This window comes from Ursus arctos, unplaced genomic scaffold (genome assembly GCF_023065955.2).
Source record: "Ursus arctos isolate Adak ecotype North America unplaced genomic scaffold, UrsArc2.0 scaffold_7, whole genome shotgun sequence".
Lineage (NCBI taxonomy): Eukaryota > Metazoa > Chordata > Mammalia > Carnivora > Ursidae > Ursus > Ursus arctos.
Genome location: NW_026623089.1, coordinates 38,273,404 through 38,285,736, shown reverse-complemented (window position 1 = coordinate 38,285,736; position 12,333 = coordinate 38,273,404). Strand labels below are relative to the sequence as shown.

General features: G+C 36.1%; 1 protein-coding gene across 5 annotated transcripts in view; it reads left to right on the top strand.

Moving 5' to 3' along the window:
* ZFAND4 (zinc finger AN1-type containing 4) overlaps positions 1–12,333 on the top strand; it is a 78,543-nt gene that overhangs the window by 48,831 nt on the left and 17,379 nt on the right. For all 5 annotated transcript variants that reach the window (XM_057308468.1, XM_048218998.2, XM_057308467.1 and 2 more), the window contains one exon: positions 8,213–8,360. In XM_057308468.1, coding sequence (XP_057164451.1) covers positions 8,213–8,360 — 148 coding nt within the window. The remainder of the gene's footprint in view (positions 1–8,212; positions 8,361–12,333) is intronic.

The window sequence follows — 12,333 nt, the reverse complement described above, 5'->3', positions numbered from 1 at the left end:
TTGCTAAGGGTGACGCCAAAGAAACTACTGCCTGTGTTTTCTTCTATGAATATTTTAATGGTTTCGGGCCTCACATTTAGGTCTTTAACTCCTTTTGAGTCTATTTTTGTGTATAGTATAAGAAAGTGGTCTAGTTTCTTTTCTTTTTTTTTTGCATGTAGTTGTCCCATTTTCCTAGCATCATTTATTGAAGAGACTGTCTTTTCCCCCATTGTATATTTTTGTCTCCTTTGTTGTAGATTACTTGACCATATAAGCATGGGTTTATTTCTGGTCTCTCTATTCTGTTCCATTGATCTATGTGTCTATTTCAGTGTCGGTACCATACTGTTTTGATTAATATAGCTTTATAGTGTATCTTGAAATCTGAGACTGTGATACCTCCAGGTTTCTTCTTCTTTCTCTAGATTGCTTTGGCTATATGGGGGTCCTTTGGTGGTACGAGCGCCTAAATACAATCCTACAATATATAAAACTAGTAGAAAAAAAATTGTAGAAAAAATAACTCGTAGTCTGGAAAATAGTTTCTGTGGCTCAGGAGTCTGGTCACAGTTTAGCTGGGTGCTCTGCTCTGGGTCTCCCAAAACTGCAGTCGAGGTGTTGGCAAAGATGTGCTCTTATATGAGAGCTTGATAGAATCTACTTCCAAGCTCATTCATGTTGTTGGTGTAATTCATTTCCTGGCAGTTGTATGACTGAGGGCCCCGGTTTTTTTTCTGGCTTTTGCCTAAAGGCTGCCTTCAGCTCCCTTTTGATTAACTCAGAATCAACTGATTTGGGGTCTAAATTACATCTGAAAAATAGCTTTTGCCATATTGTGTTGACTAGAAACAAGTCCTAGGTCATTTTTACAGTCAAGTGTTGGGGAGTATACATGATAAGAGCACCAGGCATTGGGAATCATGGGAATTCCTTTGGATTCTGCCCACCACAAGTTATGTAGAAAAAGGATTAGACTCATTCTTTGAGAGCTGACTGTGACAAATGGGTGTTGACTATTGACTCTAACTTGTTAGGATCTGGTTACTACAAAGTGTAGTAGTAACTATATAGTAACCACAACCACGTAGGCCAGATGTAGTGAAGAGAGAGTAATGAGGGCTGCAGCCTTAATCCAGGGCCTCTTACTTAGACCATGAATAGAATTTTTCATACCAGTCTCCCCATATGCTGGCTCACTGTTGTTTTGGTTTCCTTCCTTCGAACATCCTCTTCTGGTTCCCTTTTCCTAAAGGAGAAAATCTAAGCTCCTTAGCTTTGCATGTAAGGTCCTTTATAGCCTGTCATCATCCATTTTTCAGCTCTCCTTCATTATGCCGTGTTTTCGTACATCTTTTACCCTTTGCTTGAAATGTCATTTTCTCCTTTTACCTCAGTTTGTCCTCAGCCAGCTTCTATAGCCCAAATGTTGCTGAGGATTTCAATTAAAATTGTATTGTTCCTCTCAAGATACATTTTTTTTTTTTAACTTTTCTCTTCCTTTCTTTTCACCCACCAGAATTGCACAAGGGATAGGGGTGGGTGAGAAAGAAGAGTAGAAAACCTTTTCTGGCCATACCTTGAATGACATTTATCTTGACTCTCGTAGGACAGGCTTTCTTACTCTATAATAGGAGGCAGCAAAATTTTTTTGTAAACGCCAATTAGTAACTATTTTAGGATTTTCAGGCCAAGAAATAAAATCAAGGATCCTGTGTAGGTACTTACATAACAAGAGAGAAGAATTTCCACAGAATTTTTACTGACAAAATTCAAAATGCAATAATAATAATTGAGGGGCATCTGGGTGGCTCAGTTGGTTAAGTGACCAACTCTTGATTTGGGCTCAAGTCATGATCTCAGAATTTTGAGATCGAGCCCTGTGTTGGGCTCCAGGCTGCTTACGATTCTCTCTCTTCTCCCTCTGCCCCTTCCTCCACCTTGTGTGTACATGCACGGGTGCAGGTTCACACGCACTCTCTTAAAAAAATTAAAAAGTAATAATTGAGTACTTGTGTGTGTGTGTGTGTGTGTATATAATTTGGATCCATGAAAGAGAACTGAATGCTTTTTTGGGGGGTAATATTTTACTTAATTGAGGTTGCAAGCTAGTGTTGCCTATCACGTTTGCACAATCAGTTGCAAAAGTTCATCTGTTAATATGGATTTGTAATGAGATTTTATGTATTTTATCTTTGAAAAATTTTTTTCACATAGACGTTGCCAAGTACTGATACCAGTCCATAAGCATATGATTTTAATTGAGCATATTCATTGCTTGGAAGGCATTTATAGAATTCTGTTACAGTGTCTTCTTGCTGTTTGCCTTTAGCATGGCATTACACTGCATATTAATCACATCAGGATATGTGGAGCTCCTCAATTGCGCATTTAAATAGATTTTGAAATACAGAAATTGCCTTTAACTTGCAACGAGGTATTAAAACACTGCTGGGAATTTAGAAAATATGCCCCCTGTAAATTTGTGTGGGAATGTTCTTGCTTTTTTAAAAACTTTTGAAAGCATGCTGTTACATGTGATTCAAAGTAATATTGAATGTTCAAAGTAATAATCAGAATGACATTACTGCAGTGTAAGTTTCTTATAGGATCACTGTTTTGCCTTATAATTTTAGGTGGAATTCAGTAAGAAACATTAAGTCCACAGCAAAAACTAATTTTCAAATGCATTCAGGTAAAGGTGATTCTTCTTGTTCAGAAAAATTCCATGTTAGCCCTGAACTTAAAAGAATCCTGATAAAACTATTATAGTCAAGACATTGAACTGATGGCTAAGTCCATGAACCAAAAAAGTTTGCTATTGACACTGCTGGTTCAAGAATATATAATAGATTCAAATATTTACCCCTGAATACCTGCTGATGAATAATACAGCGAGTAACCATAGCCTTTTTTTAAAATTATGTTCAGTTAGCCACTGTATAGTACATCTTTAGTTTTTGATGTAGTGTTCAATAATTAGTTACGTATAACACCCAGCGCTCATCACAACCATAGCCTTTTAACACCTTAAGTTTTCATTAGCTTTGTAAATTTGTCCAGCTGTTTTTTTTTCTGTTCCACACATATTTTTACTCCATTACTTGTAGGAGATTTCCCTTGATTGTACTGAATTAGTGTCTTAGCAACTCATTTGAAAATCTTCTTACCTGTAGTTGTTTCATGCAGACCGTTCATAAGGGCTTCATTCTTCAGTAACTTCAAAAGTTGGTATTGATGCCCTGATAAACAAAAACAGCTGAAGTGTACCAATGACTTATGTCGACTCATCATAAGGCAAGGAACAGAACTCCAAATCATTGCCTTGTTGTTTGACTATTATTGTTGCTTCCATTGTTATTTATTTATTTATTCATTTATTTAATTTTTAATTTTTTATTATGTTAGTCACCATACAGTACATCATTAGTTTTTGATGTAGTGTTCCATGATTCATTATTTGTGTATAATACCCAGTGCTCCATGCCATACGTGCCCTCCTTAATACCTGTCACTGGCCTACCCCAATCCCCCACCCCCCTCGCCTCCTAAGCCCTCAGTTTGTTTCCCAGAGTCCATAGTCTCTCGTGGTTCATTCCCCCTTCTGTTTACCCCTCCTTCATTCTTCCCTTCCTTCTACTGATCTCCCTGCTATTTCTTATGTTCCATAAATGAGTGAAACCATATGATAATTGTCTTTCTCTGCTTGACTTATTTCACTTAGCATAATCTCCTCCAGTCCTGTCCATGTTGCTGCAAATGTTGAGAAATCGTTCTTTCTGTTAGCTGAGTAATATTCCATTGTATATATGGACCACATCTTCTTAATCCAGTCATCTGTTGAAGGGCATCTCATCTCCTTCCACAATTTAGCTATTGTGGACAATGCTGCTATGAACATTGGGGTGCATATGGCCCTTCTCTTCACTATGTCTGTATCTTTGGGGTAAATACCCAGTAGTGCAATAGCTGGATCATAGGGTAGTTCTATTTTTAACTTTTTGAGGAACCTCCACACTGTTTTCCAAAGTGGCTGCACCAACTTGCATTCCCAAGAACAGTGTAAGAGGGTTCCCCTTTCTCCACATCCTCTCCAACATTTCTTGTTTCTTGCCTTGTCAATTTTTGCCATTCTAACTGGCGTAAGGTGATATCTCAGTGTGGTTTTGATTTGAATTTCCTTGATGGCTAATGATTTTGAACATTTTTTCATGTGTCTATTAGCCATTTGTATGTCTTCATTGGAAAAATGTCTGTTAATATCTTCTGCCCATTTTTTGATTCGATTGTTTGTTTCTCGTGTATTGAGTTTGAGAAGTTCTTTATAGATCCATTGTTATCAATTCTTCAAGAAATTGTTCTTGCCAAGGGGTAGTCTTTATTTAAACAAATTTATTTTCTCTGGACACATTTCTTCAGTTGCCGTGATCAAGCACAGTTTAATTAATTCACTGTTGGCCAACAGATTTTCTTGCTAGCTAGTAAATTAGCCACTTGGAAACTTATTTTGGTTGCAGTCTCATTTTCACTTTTTCTTTTTGTGAAGAAATTCTACTTTGATGAGATATTCCATGTAAAATGTTTGCAGTTTTTCTGACACTTTCCTGCAAGTTGGCAATAGTATGATGAGTTCTTAGTCTGGTAGTATCCAAATAAGTTGTTTTTCTTTAGCATAGCCATAGGGTCACTGCATAATGAACACAGTGCTTTGCCATGTAATTGACAGTAAAATAATTCACTCTCTATTGTGCCTTAAAACTGCGGCGTTTGTCTTGTTGTTGTTCTATTTTATTTTATTTTTTAAAAGATTTTATTTATTGATTCATGAGAGATGGGGGGGTGGCAAAGGGAGAAGCAGGCTCCCCTTTGAGCAAAGAGCCTGATGTGGGGCTCGCTCCCAGGGCCCTGGGATCATTACCTGAGCCAAAGGCAGATGCTCAACCAACTGAGCCATCCAGGCGTTCCTCCCCCCCCTTTTTTTAAACTGCAGCATTCAAGGTCCACTCTTCTTGTTTTGACATGTTGGGAGTGTGTGTGTGTCAATGTCGTGGTACGACGATACACATGGCACTCAAATGCTGTTGAATTATGATTGTGCCCCTGTGCTTTGTAGTGTGCCAAGCCACAGGGCAAAGCAGTGAGAGAGCTGCATACAGTTCTAATGTGGCTACTCAGCTCTTCCATTGTAGTGTAAAAGCAGCCATCTGTAATATGTGATCAAGTGAGTGTGGCAATGTTTCAATTAAGCTTTTTATTTATGGACACAAATGTGAATTTGATATAGTTTAACATTATGAAATATTATTATTTTGATTTTTTCAGCTATTTAAAAGTCTCAAAACTGTTCTTGTGGACCACACACAAATAAGTGGTAGACTGAACTTGGCCTGTGGTCATAGTTTACCAACTCCTACTCTGGGGAGGAAACAGGGAGAATGGGTGCTAATTTAACTCGTTCTGATACAAAATCTAGTATCAGTCATTTTTAGCCTTAAATCTTTATAGTTAATCATGCCACCTTACTGCTTTTTAAAGTGGGAAGAAATAAAAGGAGGCAACGCAAGACAGTTGTAGTTAAATGGTAACTTGTCTATGAAAGTCATGTGAGTACTTGGCTTCTGGATGAACAGTAGTCATGTTGGAATAAATATTCATTTGCCCATCTTTTTGTTCTGTAATTACATTATTAGATTAAAAGATTTAGGAAAAGTTAAATACAGCATTCAAGAAAATATCTAGAAACTTAAGAAAATATTTAGAATACTTAAATACAAAAAAAGATTTATGGATTAAGTTTATAAATTACTATGTTATTCTAGTCTAGTTACATTTTTCCATTTTGAAAAAAATTGATTGGTTTTTAACTGATCTCCTAAATCTGTTTTATGAGAGAAAACATGGTAATGTTCTTTGAAAAAAATTAAGTGAACTTAAAAGTGTGTTTTTATCCTCAAAAATGCATCCATCGAAATAGTTATCATGATTGTACTTTTAAAAATACACATATATACATACACGTGTGCATGCAAGCACATGCACACAGACACACTGTTTTCCAGTGTGAAGACATTAAAGGACCAATTTTTTTTTTTTAAAGATTTTATTTATTTATTTATTCGACAGAGATAGAGTCAGCCAGTGAGAAAGGGAACACAAGCAGGGGGAGTGGGAGAGGAAGAAGCAGGCTCATAGCGGAGGAGCCCGATGTGGGGCTCGATCCCAGAACGCCGGGATCACGCCCTGAGCCGAAGGCAGACGCTTAACCGCTGTGCCACCCAGGCGCCCCCTAAAGGACCAATTTTTTATGACAGGAAAGTTGAGTCAGAAACCTCTTTCGGTATTCAGCTAGGGGTATTTAAAGTTAAAATAACCATAGGATGTATGAGAGAAGTACTTAAAATACTGCAAGATGACCAAGGATAGAATATACTTGACTCATTCCTTTCAACTTCAAGGGTGAACTGGCAAAAATCTCCACTCATCCCTCCTTTTCAGGTATAGTTAACTTCAAGACGAGCCGTCACATACTGTAAGTTCTGTCACTTATTTGGGTTCATAAGCATGATGCAGTAAAGTCTGTTGTTTGGTGCCTGAGGGAGCAACAGGAAATTGTTTAAAGAATAGATTTTGGAAGCCCGGGATTTGAATCTTCAGTCCACCATTTACAGGTTTAGAAAAACCTCTCTTAGCTGCAGTTTCTTCATTTATAAAATGAGATACAATATCACCTTATATCATTTTTGTGAGGAGTAGAAATAGCATGTAAAAAGGATCTGGCAGGGTAGCATTCAGTAAACGATAGCAGTATTAATTTAGTGTATTCCCGTATGGCAGTTTTCATACTGTGGTAGGCATCTGCAGTAGACAGAAGTGATGGTCACAAGTCAAACACTAGGGACTAAATTGCTTATGGAGACATATTCCCGCTATCAGTCCTTCTGATGCCCATACCTGCTGTGCATATAGTCAGTATATGATTTCAGAATGTCATTTCCGCCATGTAAAGTTTTAAGAATGGGCCTATCCATTATCTACTTTGCCTTTGTGTGGTGGTAGTATGTGCTTCAGAAGTGTTACGGAATATGCCCTTATTGTTTAAGGCTATTCTAGATTGTTTCCATTTCTTATAACCATATAGAACAGGAAATTTTGTTAATACTTTAGCAGAGATACATACTTTTGTTTTTCTATAAGTAAATCAGATATGGTGACCAATACTTAGTCTGTTCTATGTAAAATCTTAGTCTTGCTATAAATATGCTGAACTTGTGTTTTTCCCAAACCTTTACTATTGCAATTTTACTATTATGAAAAAGCTGAGTGAAATTTCACTATTGTTTATGTTCAGTTCAACAAACATTTATTGGCTATGTGCCAAGCACTGTGCCAGGTGCTGAGACTAAGATGATGAATAAGGCTTAATATCTGCTTTCACCTTGCTTACCTATGGGGAAGTGAGAAGGAAAGATAGACATATAAGTATAAATATGAGGACAGTGTGATAAGTGCCATTATATTATGCAGTCAAAGAGAGGGGTTCCAAATAATAATTATGTTAAGGTATGAATAAATGTCATGGTGACCAATCAGTAATTCAGATGTTTTACATGTATAATATAATTTGTGTCATGACTTAACTGGGGTTTCTTTTTTTCATTTTAAAATACATGCTGTTCTAGGTGGTTACATTTCCAAACACTGAAAAAAATCCCGTTATTCTTATTTTTTCATTGTTCTTTAAGAATAGATAATGTTCTGTTAACACCTGTGTGAGTTCTTTTTTAGTGAAAATCCTCTCAAGATGAATAAAAATCTGGACTTCTGTGTCAATTTCTTTTCATTATGGTTAAATGGAATTCTGATCAGCCTGTGGTCTAGGTTTCACAATTATCAGCCTTGGTTGATGAGACGAACTCAGTGCATTTTTGTGAAGATGGACTTTGCTTCTGTGGAAGTGAGGTAGTAGGTGCCATAAGACCCTCACCTGGGGTATACTGACTTCAGGAAAGCTCAGCTGTGCTAGATTGTCAGTGATGCTAGGTCATGGTATTTATCCATTTTTATTTTTTTCTTGTAAGAAATATATTTTTTGAAATACATTTGCCTTGAATTTACATCGACAAGATTTATTCTTTTATCATTAGCAGCATCTGTATAGTTTCTGTTGCACATATTTTTAGTCATCGAGCAGGTATCCGAAATATCTCAGTAGTAATTATTGTTTTCTTTGCAGTGGTGGTTCTGTGTATAATTTGTATACGGATGAAGATGAAGAAATTGAGCCTTCCCCTTCTGGGCAACAGATAATTGAAAATTCAATAACTATGAATAAGATGAAGCTGCTGAAGGCTAAGATGGAGAACATGAATCTCAGCAAAAAGGTGAAGCTGTTGGCATTTGGCCAGGCTCTTCTCTAGTTTGTCCCTGCAGGGCTTACAGCACTGAGGTTTGTTGGTAATTGTGAAAACAAATTATTTATAAAATATTGTTCATTTCAAGTTTCTGGCCTCAGTTATTTATTGAGATGTTAAAAGTGATGAATTTTTTTTTTTAGGCCACCAATACACTGTGATATACTGCACTTAAAATAATTCATTGTTTTTTAAAAATTTCATAGCCCTAGTGCTAAGAAGGATAATAAAAAAATAGTCTAATCTTAATCTTGCAATAATTACTTCTTGAAATGCTCTGTTAATATTTGCTTATTATAGATATCTCCTCTATTTGGGCTTTGGTAAGGAATACACCTGTGTTTAGCTTTACTAGATATTGTCAGTTTTCCAAAGGGATTCCAAAGTAATTGAACCAAGTTACATTCTGTCCAGTAGTGAATGAGAGAGGGCTTTCACATAGTCTTAACCAGCATTTGGTATGATCCTTCTTTTTTATTTTCGTCATTTCTGGTTGATGTGTAGTGGTCTGACATTGTAGTTTGAATTCGTATTCCTCTCACTGATGAGGTTGAGCACCTTTCCCATGTTTATTGGGTATTTGGATATCCCTTTTTATAAAATGCATGTTCAGATCTCTTGGACATTTTTCTATTCAGTGGTATGTTTTTTGCTTTTTGATTTTTTTTTATCTTTATATATTCTGGATATAAATTCTTTATCACACACATACACACACACCACTACTCTGTTACTTTGCTTTTCACTCTATTAATAGCTAATCCCTTTTTCTTTCTTGAAGTATAATATATACATATAATAAGGTTCAGAGATCCTTAATATACAGCTTCATGAATTTTTACACTTATATACACTCATGTAGGTACAACCCAGATTAAAATAGGACCAGGTTTCCTTATAACCTTTCCCTACTCCCAGAAATAACTACTGTTCTTACACTTGTCACCATAAATTAGTTTTACCAGTCGTTGAACTTTGTGTAAATAAATATCCCCTTTCTTTTGTTTGTTTTTTTTGGTCTGGTTTCTTTTGCCCAACTTTTGTAAATCATACTTTTGTAAATCATCCATGTTGTGGGTATCACTTCATTCTTTTTTACTGCTATGTACTATTCCATTGTATGACTATTCTTCAGTTTGTTTCTCTCCTTTTGATAGGTTGGGTTGTTTGTAGTGTTTGGCTTTCATCAGCGAAGATGCTTTCAATATTCTTATACATGTTTTTGGTGGACATATGCACTCTTTTCTTTGGGGCATAAGCCTAGGAATGGACTTGTCATAGGGTAGGTTTACGTGTAGCTTTAGTCACTATGCCAAACAGTTTTGCAAAAGCTCTGTAATTGTTCCTTTCTCATTTAGATTTACAATCCATCTAAAAAAAACTTTTTTAAAAAATGTAATGTGAAGTAGGGTAAAGATAATTTCTTCAAAGTGGAGAACAATTGACCTAGCTCTATTGAAAAAAATCTCTTTCCCCACAGTCCAAATGTTTATGCATCTAATAACAGAACTTCAAAATACACAAAGCAAAAGCTACAAAGAGAAATCGACAAATCCAGTTATTTTAGAAGAATTCTACACTCACACTCTCAAAAAATTGATAGAAAAGCTAGTGAATCATAGAGGATGTAAGAAGACTTGAATAACACTATCAGCCTACTTGTTCTAATTGACGTTTACAGAATGTTCCACTTGAAAACAGCAGATATACATTCTTGTTAAGTGCAATTAGAATATTTACTAAGATAAACCATATTGTGTGCTATCAAACAAGTCCCAGTAAATTTGAAAAGATTCAAATCATACAAAAAAGCTCTCTTATCATAATGGAATAAAGTTAGGAATCAATAACAGATATCTGGAAAGTCTAATATGTCGGAAATAGCACACTTCCAAGTAATTGATGGGTTACAGAAATCCAAAGAGAAATTAAAAATCATTTTGCATGGAACAAAAATATTCTGATAATGTGAATTACTTTTTTTTTTTTAAAGATTTTATTTATTTATTCGACAGAGATAGAGACAGCCAGCGAGAGAGGGAACACAAGCAAGGGGAGTGGGAGAGGAAGAAGCAGGCTCATAGCGGAGGAGCCTGATGTGGGGCTCGATCCCAGAACGCTGGGATCACGCCCTGAGCCGAAGGCAGACGCTTAACCACTGTGCCACCCAGGCGCCCCTACTTTTTTTTAATATGAAATAATTCTTACATTCTTAGAATGAACCACTCTTGGTTGTGATGAATTTTCCTTTTTATATCTTTATATTTCATTTGTCAATATTGTATTTAGGACTTTTGTTTATCAGAGAAATTGGTCTGTAATTTTTTTCTAACATACAGCAAAATTGAAAGAATTTTACAGTGAGCACCCGTTTACCACCTAGATTATATAATTAACATTTTTTATAAAATTGTTTTTAGGGACGCCTGGGTGGCTCAGTCAGTTAAGCATCTGCCTTCAGCTCAGGTCATGATGCCAGGGTCCTGGGATCAAGTCCCGCATCAGGCTCCTTACTCAGCGGGGAGCCTGCTTCTCCCTCTGCCTGCCACTCCTTTTGCTCATGCTCTTTTTCTCTGGCAAATAAATAAAGTCTTTTTAAAAAAAGTTTAAAAATTGTTTTTAGTTGTGGTAAAATATACATAAAATTTACTATCAATCATTTTTAAGTTTACATGTTGTTCATTAGTGTTAAGTACATTCATACTATTGCACAATCAATCTTCAGAACTTTTTCATCATGCAAACTGAAACTCTGTACTCATTAAACAATTCCCAATTTCCTGCTCCCCCTTGCAGTCCCTGGCAACCACAATTCTGCTCTCTGTTTCTATAAATTTGACTCTCTAGATACCTTGTATAAAGTGGAATCATACAGGTTTTTTTGGTTTTGTTTTGTGAATGACTTATTTCATTAGCAATGTCCTCATAGTTCATCCATGTTGTAGCATATGTCACAATTTCCATATTTTTTTAAAGATTTTATTTATTTATTTGACAGAGACAGCCAGCGAGAGAGGGAACACAAGCAGGGGGAGTGGGAGGGGAAGAAGCAGGCTCCCAGCAGAGGAGCCTGATGCAGGGCTCGATCCCAGAACGCTGGGATCACGCCCTGAGCCAAAGGCAGATGCTTAACGACTGAGCCACCCAGGCACCCCAATTTCCATATTTTTAAGGTTAAGTAATATTCCATTATTTCCCTGTGTATCTGTCAGTGGAGACTTGTGTTGCTTCCACCTTTTGGCTGTTGTGAAGAATGCTGCTATCAACATAGGTATATAAATATCTCTTTGAGAGCAATCTTTTGAATATATGCCCAGAATATCAAGATCATATGGTAATTCTATTGTTAATTTTTTGAGGAATTGCCATATTGTTTTCTACAGCAGTTGTGTGTACCATCTTACAATCTACTGGTGGTACAGAGAGTTTCCAATTTTTCCATATCCTCACCAACACTTGCTATTTTGTTATTTTTTAAAGAGTAGTCATCCTAATTGGTGTGAGGTGATATCTCATTGCAGGTTTGATTTGCATTTTTTAAAGATTAATGATGTTGAGCATCTTTTCATGTACTTGTTGACCATTTGTATATCTTCTTTGGAGAAATGTCTATTCAAGTCTTTCGCCCATTTTTGAATTAGGTGGTTTTTGTTGTTGAGGTTTAAGAGTTCTTTAGAAATATATTCTGGATATTAAATTCTTAGGAGGTGTATGATTGCAAATATTTTCTCCTATAGGTTGCCTTTTTACTCTGATGGTAGTATCCTTTGATACACCAAAGTTTCAAATTAAGGTGTAGTCCAGTTTATCTATTTTTACTTTTGTTGTCCATACTTTTTTGGTTTCAGATCCAAAAAAATCATTGCCAAATCCAATGTCATAAAGCCTTTCCTTCTGTTTTCTTTTAAAAGTTTTATAATTTTAGGTCTTAAATTTAGATCTT